This window comes from Hevea brasiliensis, chromosome 17 (assembly GCF_030052815.1).
Source record: "Hevea brasiliensis isolate MT/VB/25A 57/8 chromosome 17, ASM3005281v1, whole genome shotgun sequence".
Lineage (NCBI taxonomy): Eukaryota > Viridiplantae > Streptophyta > Magnoliopsida > Malpighiales > Euphorbiaceae > Hevea > Hevea brasiliensis.
The window spans coordinates 8,222,210-8,238,584 of record NC_079509.1 but is presented as its reverse complement, the minus strand read 5'-3'; the positions used below and the strand labels follow the sequence as shown (position 1 = coordinate 8,238,584).

Below are 16,375 nucleotides of genomic sequence, written 5' to 3'. Positions count from 1 at the left end.
AACTATAAAATCTCTTCATTTAATATCTACTCACCAAACAACATTTTCTAATGTCAAATTAAGATGCTAGCAGTTTTTGAAACTCTAAAAATTAATGCTATGGGAAATATACAAATTTAGAGATATTGTATACTATAAGTTATTACATATAATATATTTGTTATAAAATAAGATATATTGATTTTTAATGATAAGTTATACTATAAGTTATATTTATTTTTTTTAAACTTGAAATATGATATAAATTTGATATATATTAATTGAAATGAAGTAAATAGCATTTCAAAAATGAAATTAAATATTATAACAATAAATATTGATATTAAAGTAAGTATCATATTAAAATTGGTTTGAAATTTGATAGTGGTGTTAGAGTGATAATGATGGCGGTGGTTGATTAGTGTAGGTAGGGTGACGGTCAAACTAGTTATATTTATATTTTTTCAGTATACAAAATATTAAAATATGATATAAATTTCACTATAAACTCAACTCAACTCAACTAAGCCTTTATCCCAAAAATTTGGGGTCGGCTATATAGATTTGCTTTTTCCACTCTGAACAATTTTGGGTTAAATCCTCAGAAATGTGTAGTGCTTCTAGATCATGTTGTACTACTCTCCTCCAAGTTAATTTAGGTCTACCCATTTTTTTCTTTCTATCCTCTAACCTAATCTGCTCTACTTGTCTAACTGGAGCCTCCGTATGTCTACGCTTCACATGACCAAACCACCTCAATCTCCCTTCTCTCAACTTATCTTCAATTGGCACCACTCCTACCTTTTCTCTAATACTCTCATTACGGACTTTATCTAGTCTAGTATGACCACTCATCCACCTTAACATTCTCATCTCTGCAACTCTTATCTTAGATGCATACGACTCTTTTAGTGCCCAACACTCATTACCATATAACATAGCCGGTCGAATGGCTGTACGGTAAAATTTACCTTTCAATTTATTGGGAATCTTACGATCACATAAAACTCCCGTAGCACGTTTCCAGTTCAACCATCCGGCTTTAATCCTATGACTAACATCTTCCTCACATCCCCCATCTACTTGAAGGACTGAGCCTAGATATTTAAAGTGATTACTTTGGAGCAGTACCACTCCATTCAAACTAACTCCTTCCCTATCACCAGTTTGGCCTTCACTGAACTTGCAATGCATGTATTCTGTCTTCGTTCTACTTAACTTAAAACCCTTTGACTCTAGAGTACTTCTCCAAAGTTCTAGCTTTCTATTGACTCCTTCTCGTGTCTCATCTATCAAAACAATATCATCCGCAAATATCATATATATTTTAAATCATATATACTCTATAAACACTCAAATCACCACGGTTTACAATCACCACTATTATTGTTATTTAAATCATTTACTTACAAATTATATGAATATAGATAGATATAAATGTAAAAATAAATATTATTTGACATGATATACACTTTTAACAAATAAAATTTATATTTTCAAAAAAAATATTATATATATATAATATTTTTTTCAAAAATATAAATTTTATTTGTTAAAAGTGTATATTATGTCAAATAATATATATATATATATATATATATATATACACACACACAAACACACACATTAGAGCTTGTATAATATATATATTTCATGCAATAAAAATGTTGGATGAGGGCAAGTAGTCTGATTAACATAGAAGCATGTATCTCAGCGTGGTTCAAGGTTTGAGCCATCTCTATATTAGATATTATTTTTTTCTATTTATAAGCACACCTAACACAATACGTTCTTTATATATGTACATATATATTTTCGTTGATTTGAAAAGCGGATGAGGGCTAATAGCCCGATTGCACATGCTCCCAAGCATAAGGTAGAGGGTTAAGGGTTCGAATCTTTCCTTTGCCATTTTTTTTATTTATAATTCTTTATAATTCTTTTCATTAAAAAATATAATATTAAACTGTAATAATTGGAAGTATTTTTAAACCCTAATTAACACTTTTCCTTAAAATTATAATATACCAAATGTTTAGATTTAAAATTATAAGATATATATAAATCATTTACTTATATACATCCAGTTTTATAGTATTAACATCACTTCACTATTATTAGAATAATCTCCTATACAACGATCAATAGTTAAATCAGCACCACCGCTATAATCACCACGTATACAATATTACCACCATTATTATCATTAAATCATTATTTTTAATTTAAATATAGAGGGAGATAGTCAAAGATATTTAGAGAATGATAGAAATAAAATGAATTATAGATAGAGATATTAAGATTATCATATATATTTAAAGATAAATAGAGGGAGAGAGAGATAAAGATGTGGAGAGAGATATATAGAAATGCATAAATCAATATATGTGTTGATTTCAAAATCAATACATATATTGATTTATACATTTCTATATATCATATATATAAAGATAAATAGAGTAAGAGAGAGATAAAGATGTGGAGAGAGATATATAGAAATGCATAAATCAATATGTGTTGATTTATTGATTTATGCATTTCTATATATCTCTCTCCACATCTTTATCTCTCTCCCTCTATTTATTTATATATATATGATAATCTTAATATATTTATCTATAACTCATTTTATTTCTATCATTCTCTAAATATCTTTGATTATATCCCTCTATATTTAAATTAAAAGCAATGATTTAATGATGATAATAGTGGTAATATTGTACACGTGGTGATTATAGCGGTGGTGCTGATTTTACTATTGATAGTTGTATATGTGACTATTCTAATAGTAGTGAAGTGTTGTTAATATTATAAAACTAGGTGTATATAAGTAAATGATTTAGATATATATCTTATAATTTTAAATTTAAATATTTGATATATTATAATTTTAAAGAAAAGTGTTAATTAGGGTTTAAAAATACTTCCAATTATTATAGTTTAATATTATATTTTTTAATGAAAATAATTATAAAGAATCACAAAAGAGAAAAAAAAAAGGGGGGGGATAAATGAAGGGATCGAATCCTAAACCCTCTATCTTATGCTTGGGAGTATGTGCCAATCGGACTATTAGCTCTCATCTGATAAATTTTTGTATACACACACACACACAAGAGTTATTTCAAAATCAACACATATTGATTTATACATTTCTATATATCTCTCTCCCTTTATTTATCTTTATATATATAATAATCTTAATATCTTTGTCTATAGCTCTTTTTATTTCTATCATTCTCTAATTATCTTTAACTAGCTCCCTCTATATTTAAATTAAAAACAATAATTTAGTGATGATAATCGTGGTAATATTGTATACGTGGTGATTGTAGCAGTGATGTTGATTTAACGATTGATCGTTGTATAGGTGATTATTCTAATAGTAGTGAAGTGGTGTTAATACTGTAAAACTAGGTATATATAAATAAATGATTTATATATATCTTATAATTTTAAATCTAAAAATTTGTTATATTATAATTTTAAGGAAAAATGTTAATTAGGATTTAAAAATACTTACAATCATCATAATTTAATATTATATTTTGGAATGAAAATAATTATAAAGAATCACAAAAGAAAAAAAAAAGGGACAAATGGAGGGATCAAACCCTAAAACCTCTATCTTATGCTTGGGAGCATGTGCCAATCGAACTATTAGCCCTCATCCACTTTTTAAATCAATGAAAATATATATATATATATATATACATATATAAAGAAAGTATTGTGTTAAGTGCACTTATAAATGGAAAAAAATGACATTTAACATAAGGAGGGCTCGAATCCTGAATCACGCTGAAATGCGTACTTCTATGCCTGTCAAGCTATTTACTCCCATTTAACATTTTATTGCATGAAATATATATATTATACAAGCTCTAATGTGTATATATATTATTTTTTTTTAAAATATAAATTTTATTTGTCAAAATTATATATCATGTCCAGTAATATTTATTTTTACATTTATATCTAATTCTTCTCTACAATTTAATTCATTATACTAGCTCATCACTGCTGCATGTAATAGCTCATATGTGCATGCATTAATGCAATAGATACACTTCTCGAATCATCAGTTCTTGAATGATGTGCATGGCTGCAAGCAATAATAGCTTATTGCATGCACACTTTTCTTTTCATGAGCCATTAAATAAGCTACCTCACCAACTCCAAGCTTTGAAATTATTTTTAAGCTATTTCCTCTCTTTCTTTTAAGGGTATAATAGTAAAACTATATTCATTAGTACCATTTGAGCTAGCTCAAATTGAGCTATTTAGCAGTACTCTTATTATTATTATTATTATTATTATTATTATTATTTCTTTGACAATAACTATGTACAGAATTACATGCACGTTTAAATTTCGGCCCTATATGATCGTCCAATTAGAATTTTAAAAAGAGAAAAAAATTGTGGGCTAGTCAAATTTGGAGCCTTGGGCCAAACAATTCAAACACCAGTCTAGAAGAGTAGAACTTGATGCGTTGTTGGCTGGCATTTCACTGAATTTTAGGCCCTCTCTCCGAATTACCCCTTCATTATTCCATCCTCTCTCGTTTTAGTTGAGTTTCTCGTTTTAAATCTTTATAATTTTTTAGTGTTTGAAAAAAGTAAAATTTTTTAAAGTATTTATAGATTTGAAAAAAAGAAAAAATTTAACTCATTAAATTAATAAATTTTCAAAAATATCTGAAAAGTTTATTTTAAAAAACTTTATATTCTCCTAAACACAAAATGAAAATTTTTAAATATTCAAAATCATTCTATTACTTTAAAAGAACTTCCTCTCAAACATGGTTCAGCTGTTCGTGTTCCAATGGAATAAAAAGTAAGGTTTTTCTGTTTTTTTTTTTTTTTTTTTTTTTTTTTTTCATGTTCTTTGGGTGAACTTCTTAGTATATGCCGAACTCAAGGTCAAACAAAAGCACAGCAGCTAACATCAGAAATATACCATGCTATAAGATTCAAAAACAGGGTATAACAGACGCAAGGCTCAAAATTAAACTAAACAATTTCATATTACTATCAAACAACTATATCAAATCATAAATTTATAGCATTTTTGGATCCCAAATTCCTCAAATTTATCTCTTCTCCAAAATAAATTATAAAATTCTCAAAATTAGAAAACCTATAATAAATTATCATATTGTACTAACTAGTTGTTTAGAGTTGCTAATCAATGGGGTTTCAAGTAGGGCTGTGCATGGTTCTTGGGAGAACCGAACCGAACCGAAGAACCAAAATGAACTGACATGTTTCATATCAAACTGAATTTATTTTGATACTTTGGTTCGGTTCTGGTTCTTCATTAAGAACCGAACCGAAACCGTACCAAAATCGAACTAGAACCGTACTGAACCGGTATCGAATCAAGAACCGAATTTATATATATGCTTTTCTATATTTTTTTTAGATGGATTATATATTTTCAATATAATTATATATACTTATATATGTATATATAATTATAAGCTAAATATAACTTAATATTACATTTCATTTTTCTATATTTTTTAATAATTTTAGTTATATATATATTAAATTACCTTATCATTTTTAATTATAAATATACTATTATTTTATATTAATATATATATATATACATATTAATTTTTAATTATATTTGTGTCTTATAGATAAATATTATATGATTAATAAATAGTTAAAATGTATATTATATGATATATTATTATATAATATAATATATTTAATCATAAGTTATATATGCACCATATAATTAAATATTATATAATTTAGATATAGTTAAAAAATATATCATATGATATATTATGTATTAATAACTCAATTTAAAACTTAAATACTAATTCAAGTATGACTTTTTAAGGAAATAATTACATAAAATTATTTTAAGAACCGAGAATTGAACTAAAATCATATCGAATCGAATTAAAACCGAAGAACCTAGAACTATACTAAACTGAAACTGAAATAATAAAGAATCGAATCCAAACTGTACCTAAATTTTAAAATTTCAGTTTAGTTCTAATTTCTAGATAAATTCCAAACTGAATTAAAACTGAACACCCCTAATTTCAAGGGCGCAAAGAATCAGGCTGTATTGTTAAAAAGAATAATAATAATAATAATAATAATAATAATAACCTTCCATCGACTATTCATGAGCAAGGAAGATTAATGGTTGTCGCAGAAAAACAATTTTAATTAGCTCCGGGGATATAAGTTGCCAAGGGAATTGAATTATAATCGTGTATCATTTGAGGGTGATACCAAGACCAATGGCCAGAGTACAGCGGAAACGATGTCCAAATCATGAGGATACCAGACCACTCAACAATGATTTTTCTCATCTTCAATTTTTATTTGGCTCGGCTCATATACGAACCGTGTTAAGCATGAAAATAATACCATCTCTCTCTAAGAAAGCTCTCACCTCTTTCCAAACAGCCTTTGTTTTTAGAGTAGTCCAGGGGAGTTCCGGCCATTTTGGCCGTCGATCCTCCCCCACCCCTTTGTTCAGTTTGCTTTTATTTGGTTTTTTTAGTTTTCTTCCTGTAGTTTTGTTTAGTTTTCTCAGCCTCTTGTTTTGGAGCCTCAGTGCCTTTCTTCAATGGGGATTTAGTTACGTTATGGGGGTTGCTCCTCTGATGCTTATTGTGATGCTGCTAGAAGCAGTTTGGCTGGCAAGATTGGAAGTTCAGCACTGATGAGGTCATCTCTTCAGTCAGGAATTCGCATGCAAGGTCTTGGATGTGCCAAACGTTTTTCCGATCCGTCCGGCATGGTCCAGGTTTCTGTTCTAAGCTAATGTTTGCTGAAAATCTCTCGTTTATCTGGTTTGCAAGAGTTTGAAACTGGAGACTTTAAGTGTATGTACAGGTTTTCACTTCTGCCAAGCTTCTCTCCTTCTAAAGGACGCTAAAGTGATGCCAGTGAAGGAGGCTTTCAAGTCAACTGCTGCTGAAATTGCTAATCGGATCTTACCCGTTCAGCCTAGAGTTCCATATTTATTAGGTTTAAGCCCTCTTTCCCTGTACTTGAGTTAGGTGAGAGTAGTTTGTAGCTATTTCTTTTATTGTCTTGGGCCTCATAAACATATTTCACCTGATGAAACACCTTTTCTGGTAAAAAAAAAAAAAGTCTACAGATCCAGTCACTTCAGTTTTTGAGTAGTGTTCTAAACTTCTAATAAGAACGCACCCAGCCGTGCTATCTTTGTGTTTTCCTTTTCTGAGGCACACGCAAAGTCTCCTCTTTCTGCTCGTGTCTTCCAGCTTGTACGCTTAATGGCTTGTTCAATTTATTTCTGATAAAAAAAAAAATCTTTCATTAATTAGCCACACCATCCATGATCAGCAGGCAATAGTTTGAGAAATGCTTGCAGTTTGCAACTACAATATTAGATTTCAACCCCTAAAAAACCCAAGAAAACCCCAGATCCGACAATGTATTGGAGACCGCCCAGAAGAGACAAGACTGGTAATTTTTGCTCTAGTAGAGCTTTTCTTTTTTTTTTTTTATTTTAGAATCGGTAGCCTCGGCTAGTGATAAAACATCCTTCCAACATTAACAGCAAGTAATCTTAATAGTTCTTTAAGCCACTATCATCAAACACATTTTGCCAGGGAAGTTGATTTATGAAGATGCCACCACCGGAAATTGCATGACCACTTAACCCTCAAAAATCGACAAGCAAGGCATAATAATGCGTCTGCTAACCCATCATCCCATGCTTAACGAACAAACTCAACTCATTACCCAATACCAGCAGAAACCCCGCAACATTAATCACAGTCAAAGTTCTCCAACAAAAAATAAATAAATAATTCCTCTATCCCATATTTATGGAGTGATTTTTAATTGCACACATGGAGTTGGGGTTAGTATAGGTACGGCAGAGCAGTGCCTGCAAATTAACCACCCACATTTAAGAGGCGGAGGCCTAACAATTTCACGAGGAATATTTATTTACATCCGCCGACCAACAGTTATCATTGCCCTGGGCCCGTGGCTGTCAAACCAAACTGTTCACCATTTACAATAAGCTTGCTTAAGCCTTGGTCGTCAACAATCTGGCGGTCACCTCCTTAATTGGTCCCTTGTAAAGAAGGGATGCCTTAGTGCTTCCCGAGCAGTTAGCCTATCTGAGGGATCATATCTAAGCAATCCTTGCAAGAGATGAATCAGATCTCCAGCCGAGTGATCAACATGCTGCATTACTAGATTCTGCAATAACGCGGGTGGGGAAAAAAGTTAATAGAACATACAACACTAACCCTTAAAGGAATTATTCAATTCAAAACAATACTGACCTGAAGGCGAGGCAACTTCGTAACAGCTTTAATACTTTCCCTTGAAGTAGCACCTTCAGGCCAGTCCAGTCTACCCCTTCTGATATATTTCTCTGCATGCCGACTGACCAAAACACAAAAAAGATAATATTAAGCAAAAGAGAACAATGAGATGTGAGGCATCCCTGAGAAAGTTGAAGATAATATGCATACTCGACTCTCTTCAGCATATGCTGAGGCAGGGGCCCAAGGACCCTTTCCATCATTGCTAGGTGCTCCAGATTCTCATGGGTTTGAAATAAAGCCTCGCCCTGTAAATCAGTTGCAAAGTTGTACATTGTTAATATCAACACAACATACAATTCGCAGCAGTAGGATATAAAAACAGTTCAAAAATTACTTGAAAGCAGAAAAGCCAAATTAAGATTCGTACAGTGCATAATTCCACTAAGATGCAACCAACGCTCCATGTATCACAAGGATAACTCCACCCAAGTCCTAAAAGAATCTCAAGAAGATTATCTTCTGCCAAATCATTTTACTAAAATAAAAATAAAAACAAAGACCTGAACACAGCATCAAGCACTTACCCAGAATAACTTCTGGAGCACGGTAATGTCGTGTGGATACAATGTAGTTCTGATCTTGGCGCTCATAAGTAGTACTACCAAAATCAATCACCTTAATAGCACTCGACTTTGGGACTCTCTTAACGTAGGAGCCTTCCTTTGGTGATCGGGACAAACCCTGCAGACCCCAGGATAACATGAATATTCTACTCTTATGAAAGTCGCACAAACCAAATTCAAAGTAATTTATTGACCAAAAAAAAACTGCAAGAATTAAAATAAACAAACATTAAGACACAAATAAGGGTATTACCTTGTAATCAGGAACTTTCACATAATCTGGAGAAACTAGAAGAATGTTCTCAGGTTTCAAGTCAGTATGAATCAGACGCAAGTCATGCATAACTGCAAAATTCAACAAACACCAACAACATAAGTCATATGGATACCAATATAACTGTAACAGCCCTCCACCAAACCTATTAAATTAACATAATTATTAACAAATAAATTTCTGAACCATTTAAATTTAGTTGGAAGAAACAGATGAGACAGGTTGCTTCTCAATAAGAAAACTGTATTTTCTGTGTGTGAAAAAAGCACGTCTCATAATCATGTATAAAAATCATACCATAGAACCCTCAATTAAAATGTTAACAAGGAAAAAAGAAAAATGCAATGAGTCATGGGAAGAAACTAGCTTAAGTAATTACTACACACATGCTACACATTCCAACAGTTGTCCTCCAATCTCACGGACAAGATCAATGGGAAATGAGCGATAATTGTTTTTGCGAAGAAAATCGTATAAGCTTGGTCCAAGCTTCTCAAAAACCTGTTGAAACCATTTACATCCACCCACAAGTCTTAATCCCCAAATTATTTATGAATTGGGGAAATTAATCCATCACAAGTCAATCATATACTTACAATACAGATATGGTTACGATAGTCAAACCAGTTCCGTATTTGCACACAACTGCAAGGAATAAACCCATTTAACCACTGACATAGCATTTAAGAAAACTTGTTACATTGCCTGCAATTGCCAATAAGACAAGTAGAGATCTGTTAAGAGAACTCACCGATTTCCACCTTTATCATGTTTACCAAGCTGTTGCAGCACTTCAATCTCTATCATAGCTGCTTCACGATACTTCTTAATCCCACGGACTATTTTGATTGCAACCATCTCCTTTCTTTCTTTGTCCCAGCATTCCAAAACCTGACCAAAGGTGCCTATACAAGCAGCAAACAGTCCAGGGAAATATGATGTCATATGAATGAACTGTAAACCCAATAACAATGAAAAATTAAACTCCACAACTAGACATACCTTCACCCATCTTGCTGTGTATCTTATCTGCATAAATGGGACAAAATGGAAAGAAAACAAATTTAGTCAGTTTGTAATGAGCACCAAGCATCAGCAAAACTACTCAACTACTAGGGCAGAATAGTTTTTATAAGGGAAAAACAAGTCCTAATGTATGGATTTTTAAAAAGTTCCTGAGAACCAGTAGCAAAAAAATAAGCAGCAGTGTCACCCAATGCAGTAAAAAATCAAGATGGGACATCAAAATAATTTTTGTAAACCAGTAGTAAGGAGAACTTCCACATGAATAACATTAAATGCTATGTTCAACATTGATTTATTACAAAAACCTATTAACTGTTTAAAAAGGTAAAGATAGAAAAGTGTAATTACAGCGAGAAGTTAAATTTTCTCCAATCGCAAACATGTAATGGCCATCCTTGTCATCTTCCCGCCATGGGGGAGAACCATTTGGAGCCACTCCCTTTACAAATAGAGAACTAGAGGTAGAATGGTCTGAGGTTGCTCCAGAAGATGCATAGCTTGTTACATTCCCAACCTCTTGTCCACAAAATAATCCTACCTGAGCCTACACACAGCCACCCATTTATGTACCACTCAAGAAATTAAACGAAAACTTCTAACCTGATACCATCATTCCCTTGGGAATGCCCTTCACTAGGTGCCAAAAACTCATTCATTAGAGAGAACAAACAAGTTTCAGTTATCAAAATACCACCAGATAATATTTGCAGCACACAAGAAAATTAGATAATACCATGCACCAATGAGGCATCCCTTAAAACATATTTGCATACACGTACACAGCAAATTAATGTAAATCTAATGCAAGATTTCTATGCAGGTCTAACCATAGACGGTCAAATTTCCAAATATTTCATGGAATAACACATACAGAAAGATTTATTGGCAAAACTCTTGAATAAAATTCTCCGCAATATTATTAACTTAAAAAGATAATTCTAAAACGCACGTCACGAAAACCTAGAACAACATAGGCATGCATATATGCAGATCTGTTATCCTAGAAGCCAAATACAGGTTACGAACAGAACAGAGCAAAACCTAAGATAAATAAATTTTCACCAAAAGAGAGGCCCAAACACAATGAAGGCTTCAGATCTGCGCGAAGAAAAACAAATTTATGCAACTATGAAACGTAACTAAGTGGAAAACCAACAATAACCATAACCATTCCATTTGTAAACCGAGACAAATTTGGTGAGATCTGCAAAATCGAAAACAAAAACAACGCAAATAAAGAAGAAAGCTAGGATCGAAAGAACAAAAGCTACTACCTTAGGAACCTGAGGAACGTCCCAGCCCAAACGAGTCCTTTTCCTGGGTCGCCGATCCAGGTGCGTAAGGGGAAACTCGGTTATGCGCTCCATCTCCATGATCGAAAGCAAATCGAAGTGAACCACACAGGAATCGAGGAAAAAAAATGGAAAACAAGGGAAACAAACAACCAGACAGAAAGAGATGAGGCTATCGTTGGATGAAGGCCGCATACAGCTAACCCTAATTTTAACCTGCAACGATGTGAGTGCGAGGCGGTTGAGACCAATTTGTGCCGTCCACGTGTTTTGATCTTAGCTGTGCGTATGACCGCGACACGTGTTTAGTAGCTTTGGAGAAATTATATAACTTTCAATGGTTTTGTTTATTTGTTTGTTTAACTGCAGTTATATTAATTATGATTCAGTTAGCGTTTGAGCTCGACACCAACCTGATTAAAACTCAGGATAGTTTTGGGTAGTATGTTTTTAAATTTAGAATAAATTAAAATTTAAAAATTTAATTTAAATTTTATATATTAAATATTTAATTAAATATAATATATATATTTTTAATAAAATTTATAAATTTTTATAAATTTTATTTTATATAAAATAAAATTTATAAAAATTTATAAAATTATTAAAATTTTAAAATGTAAATTATTAAAAAAATTATGTAGATTTTTAATTAAAATATATAAAATTAAATAAATTTAAATATTTTTTAAATAATAAAAATTAAAGTTAGAATAATTTTAAAAATATTAATTAAAATTGATTTTAAATAATTTTATCAAATATTCTACCTGTATATCACACTTCAATTCACTTTGAAAAAAATTCACTTCTTTTTAGTGTAAATTTAATTTATATAAAAATATGTTTAATATTATTAAAATAAATTTAATATTTAAATTTATTTTAATAATATTAAAATTATTTTAATATAAAATTAAATTTATATTAAATGTTCCTTAAAAAAAAATAGAATATGGGTATTTTAACCTATTTGATGGTTAATTCATAATTTTTATGCAGAGCCTAAGAAAAAAAAAATTTACTTTTTGTTTTTTCATGGGATTTTTTTTTTTTTTTTTTTGGGGAGGGTTATAGTTGGGCTTTTGCTTGGTGGATCGAGAAAAGAGATTATGGACTGTTAGCTCATATTGCAACCTGCCCTTGGTGTGGTGCAAAGGCCCACCTATATTATATTTTTCCCTGCTGCTGGACATGGATGCCAATTGGCAGCTCATCTACCTATATGAGGTTTAACTGTTCAGCATTGAATTGTGCAAGGTCTCATCGAATCAAATTCAAAAATGGCAGCTGTTGACTTGGACTAGTTTTTTTTTTTTTTTTTTTTTTTTTTAATTTGGTTGTTTTAGCTAAATATGGAGAAAAATTGGCAATGAGACGAGTCAAAGATAGAGACCGCCCCTTCCGTTTGCGATCGAGGTTGGGATGGGGGCTTTTTTGATGGAGTATGGGTTAGGGCAGATTTTTCTATGAGAATTTTTTCTAAAATTTTTTATTTTAATTTATTAATATATAATATAAATCTATTTATTAAAAAATAAAATATAATTAAAATATAAATTTTAAATATTATTTTAATAATATATTTATATATTTTTATTAAAATTATAATATTTAAATATATAAAAATAAATTATTTTTTAATAAAACATAATAATATATTATTATGCTGAGCGGAGAGAAAGTCTCCACATCTTCATTGCATACAAATTGAAATTAGGACAAAATTAAAAAGAAAAATTTGATCAAATTTAAAGCAGGTCAAATAGAGGTGCCGGGTCACCCAAACAACTCACAAATTTTATTGAAGTTGTAGTTTTTTTTCCAATAAAATACCCTTTTCCTTCCCTCTACATATACCCGCATTTGTATTTTATCACAGGTGTGAGCTAGAGGCTTCAGCACACAAAAGCTGCCTTCTCTTTTTCTTTAAAAAAAAGTTAAAAGGGAAGGAAGAAGAAAAGCTATCACGATTAATTCTTCGGTGAGTGGATATGCTAAACATCATTCACTTGTTAGATCAACGGTATGTGTCAATCCTTCCCTTCCTCGTCTTCGTGTATTTCCTCATAAAATGGCTCACTTCTCCTCTAGTAGCCCACAAAAAGCCGCCGCCCACCCCACCGAATCTCCCAGTTCTTGGAAACCTCCACCAAATTGGACTTTACCCTCATCGCTCCCTCGTGCCACTGGCTCAGCGTTATGGCCCTCTTATGTTGCTTCATTTTGGCAGCAAGCCTGTGGTTATTGTCTCATCCACGGAGTCAGCCCGCGAGATCATGAAGACCCATGATCTTGTTTTCTCAAGCAGACCCAAGCTAAGTGTCGCTGAGAAGCTTCTTTACAATCTCAAGGATGTGGCTGTAGCTCCATATGGCGAGCATTGGAGAAAGATGAGAAGCATTTGTGTACTCCAACTCCTGAGCAACAGAAGAGTTCAGTCTTTTCGGGCTGTGAGAGAAGAAGAGGTAGAATTCTTGATGGAGAAGATCCAGCAGAATTCTTCGTTGTCTTTGCCTGTGAATATGAGCGAAATGTTTTCTTCCCTGACAAACGATGTGATATGCAGGGTAGCTTTTGGGAAGAAGTACAATAATGGTGAAGATGGTAAAAAGTTTACCAAGCTAATGGATGATTTGATGAGGTTATTGGGAAGCTCATTAAATATTGGGGAATTCATTCCTTGGCTTGGGTGGGTTAATTGGGTCAATGGTTTTAATGCCAAAATTGATAGAACGGCTAAAGATTTTGATGAAGTTATAGATGGGATCCTTGAAGAGCATATGATGAATAATCAGGAGGATAAAACTCATAGAAATGGAAAAGAAGATCCAAACAAGGACTTGGTGCATATTCTGCTTGAGCTTCAAAAGGAAAACGCATCCGAGTTTTCACTTGACAGAGAACGTATCAAGGCTCTCATTTTGGTATGTACCCCTCTTTCTCTGGGACTGATCATCTGGCAACCACTTCCTTTCTTTTTTTCATATTTTGTTATTCTTCACTTTTTAACACAAGAAAATTTTTTTTCTTTTAATTGAATTAATAAAAAGTAAAATTTATATTTAAATTAGCATGCTCTTACGAAATATTTTCCTTTTTTTAATTTTTAAAGGATATGTTTCTTGGCGGGTCTGATACCTCTTCTACAGTCCTAGAATGGACGATGACAGAGCTGTTAAGACATCCTAGAATCATGAAGGAACTACAGAATGAGATCAGGAGAATTACTCATGAAAAATCCAAAGTAACAGAAGATGATTTGAATGAAATGCATTACCTCAAATTGGTGATTAAAGAGGCTCTTCGCTTGCATCCGCCTTTTCCATTGCTAGCCCCAAGAGAATCAATCCAAGATGCCAAAATAATGGGCTATGATATTGCTGCTGGAACTATGGTTCTAATCAATGCTTGGGGCCTGGCAAGAGACCCCAACACTTGGACCAAGCCTGAAGAGTTCTGGCCTGAGAGGTTCTTGAATAATCCTGTAGATTTCAAAGGCCACCACTTGGAGTTCATCCCATTTGGAGCTGGTAGGAGAGGTTGTCCAGGAATGCCATTTGCCACGGCACTTGTGGAGCTTGCGTTGGCGAATTTGGTGAAGAATTTCGAGTGGTCATTGCCTGGTGGGGCAAAGGGGGACGACTTGGACATAGCTGAATCTATTGGTATTACCACTCGTAGGAACAATCCTCTTATTACGATTGCTACATCTATCTCTCATTAGCACTCTCCATCTCATTTGGAAAATTCTTAGTTAAATATGTATGAATATATATTATTATGAATCTAAAATAATCTAAAATATAATAATATAATAAGACCGCTTATTTTATGTAGAAATCTATCATATTTGATCACATGAACTCTCCATATTTTCAATTGCTTATAATTAAATTATGAAATTATTTTAATTTGATTAATTTAACTTTATTATTAACGATATTAATTGCTTAATATTCAATTATTACAAGAAACATATCAATTTAAACGTTATTCTATCAATGATGAGAACATATATTTTAATATTTTGTAATGCACTCGTTAAAAATTAAATAATATTAAAAAAAAATTCATGCTTTTGATATTCCTAATATTTTCATATCACATCAAATTTTTGTCGTTTCCACCTAGACTCTCGGCATGGATTGGAGCCTCTTTGTTGCCGTCGTGCGGTGGGTTCCAGCGTCGACGAAAGGCAGCGACATTCCTCCGTCATTACTCCTCTCTGTTTCTTCTTCACGAAGGCTATGTTTGGGAAGTTGAGTAGGAAGAAAAGAAAGTAAAACGGAGGAAATAAGAAAGGAAAGTAAAAATAATGAAATTTTTTTTTGTTTGAATATTAGAGCGAAAAATAAAAGGAAAAAATAGTTTTTTAAATAATAAAATATTTATTTTATTTTTTTATTTAAAATTAAAATAAATAATTATAAAAATAAAAAAAATTTATTTATTTATTTTTTACCTAATTTCTTTTTAAAAATAGAGAGAAAATAAACAATAATAATCTATTGTTATTTTCTATCGTTATTTTTTATTCCTCTCAAATTTCCCTCTTCCCAAATAAAAGAAAAGTGAAAATATTTATATTTTTCTTTATAATTTTTTATCCCTTTATTTTCCCTTAATCCAAACATAGCATAATGATCAAATTTGAATTCTCTAGCGATCTTATCACAATATTTAATATTCATTAATATTTATATATGATATCTATAATTTTATATATCTATTTACAATTTATAACATAGTTATCTATAATCTTATAGATTACCATATTTATTTATAATTTTATAATATATATATATAAAAGTAAAAAAAAAAAGATGGTAATAATAAAATGGATAAAAGTATCTTTAATTATTTATATTATTTATATTTACATTATTTA

The 16,375-nt window shown here is 31.4% G+C and overlaps 2 protein-coding genes and 1 long non-coding RNA gene across 6 annotated transcripts; 2 read left to right on the top strand and 1 right to left on the bottom strand.

The window, feature by feature from the left end:
• Positions 1 to 5,874: 5,874 nt before the first annotated feature.
• On the top strand, positions 5,875 to 7,197 carry LOC110636807 (uncharacterized). Its single transcript, XR_002491411.2, has 2 exons — positions 5,875 to 6,762; positions 6,852 to 7,197. It is a non-coding gene; the product is annotated as an uncharacterized LOC110636807 (long non-coding RNA).
• Positions 7,198 to 7,772: 575 nt separating this feature from the next.
• LOC110638770 (serine/threonine-protein kinase AFC2) lies at positions 7,773 to 11,684 on the bottom strand. Of its 4 annotated transcripts, XM_058140293.1 has the most exons (12): positions 11,467 to 11,684; positions 10,541 to 10,736; positions 10,169 to 10,195; positions 9,918 to 10,071; positions 9,763 to 9,811; positions 9,553 to 9,667; positions 9,146 to 9,237; positions 8,854 to 9,010; positions 8,697 to 8,761; positions 8,477 to 8,574; positions 8,285 to 8,387; positions 7,773 to 8,198 (listed from the first exon to the last, which is right to left on the bottom strand). In XM_058140293.1, exons 1-12 carry the CDS (start codon positions 11,677 to 11,679, stop codon positions 8,052 to 8,054), a joined length of 1,416 nt encoding a protein of 471 aa, XP_057996276.1. In that variant the 5' UTR covers positions 11,680 to 11,684; the 3' UTR covers positions 7,773 to 8,051. The 4 variants fall into 4 exon arrangements, with proteins under 4 accessions (XP_057996276.1, XP_057996277.1, XP_057996279.1 ...); XM_058140294.1 differs by lacking the exon at positions 10,541 to 10,736; XM_058140296.1 differs by lacking the exons at positions 9,553 to 9,667; positions 10,541 to 10,736; positions 11,467 to 11,684 and having other exon boundaries at positions 10,169 to 10,534.
• Positions 11,685 to 13,314: 1,630 nt separating this feature from the next.
• LOC110636793 (cytochrome P450 736A117) lies at positions 13,315 to 15,856 on the top strand. The gene is made up of 2 exons (XM_021786639.2): positions 13,315 to 14,411; positions 14,600 to 15,856. The coding sequence occupies exons 1-2, from the start codon at positions 13,479 to 13,481 to the stop codon at positions 15,209 to 15,211; spliced, it is 1,545 nt and encodes a 514-aa protein (XP_021642331.1). The 5' UTR covers positions 13,315 to 13,478; the 3' UTR covers positions 15,212 to 15,856.
• The last annotated feature ends 519 nt before the right edge of the window (positions 15,857 to 16,375 follow it).

What these genes read in the sequence shown, in the direction of transcription:
- LOC110638770 (XM_058140293.1), bottom strand. Translation starts at nt 11,679, where the DNA reads ATGCGGCCTTCATCCAACGATAGCCTCATCTCTTTCTGTCTGGTTGTT. An exon ending in CATATGCTGAAGAGAGTCGA is followed by an intron (nt 8,388 to 8,476) that starts GTATGCATATTA and finishes TGTTTTGGTCAG; the next exon opens with TCGGCATGCAGAGAAATATA. An exon ending in CGAAGTTGCCTCGCCTTCAG is followed by an intron (nt 8,199 to 8,284) that starts GTCAGTATTGTT and finishes GCGTTATTGCAG; the next exon opens with AATCTAGTAATGCAGCATGT.
- LOC110636793 (XM_021786639.2), top strand. Translation starts at nt 13,479, where the DNA reads ATGCTAAACATCATTCACTTGTTAGATCAACGGTATGTGTCAATCCTT. An exon ending in GTATCAAGGCTCTCATTTTG is followed by an intron (nt 14,412 to 14,599) that starts GTATGTACCCCT and finishes TAATTTTTAAAG; the next exon opens with GATATGTTTCTTGGCGGGTC.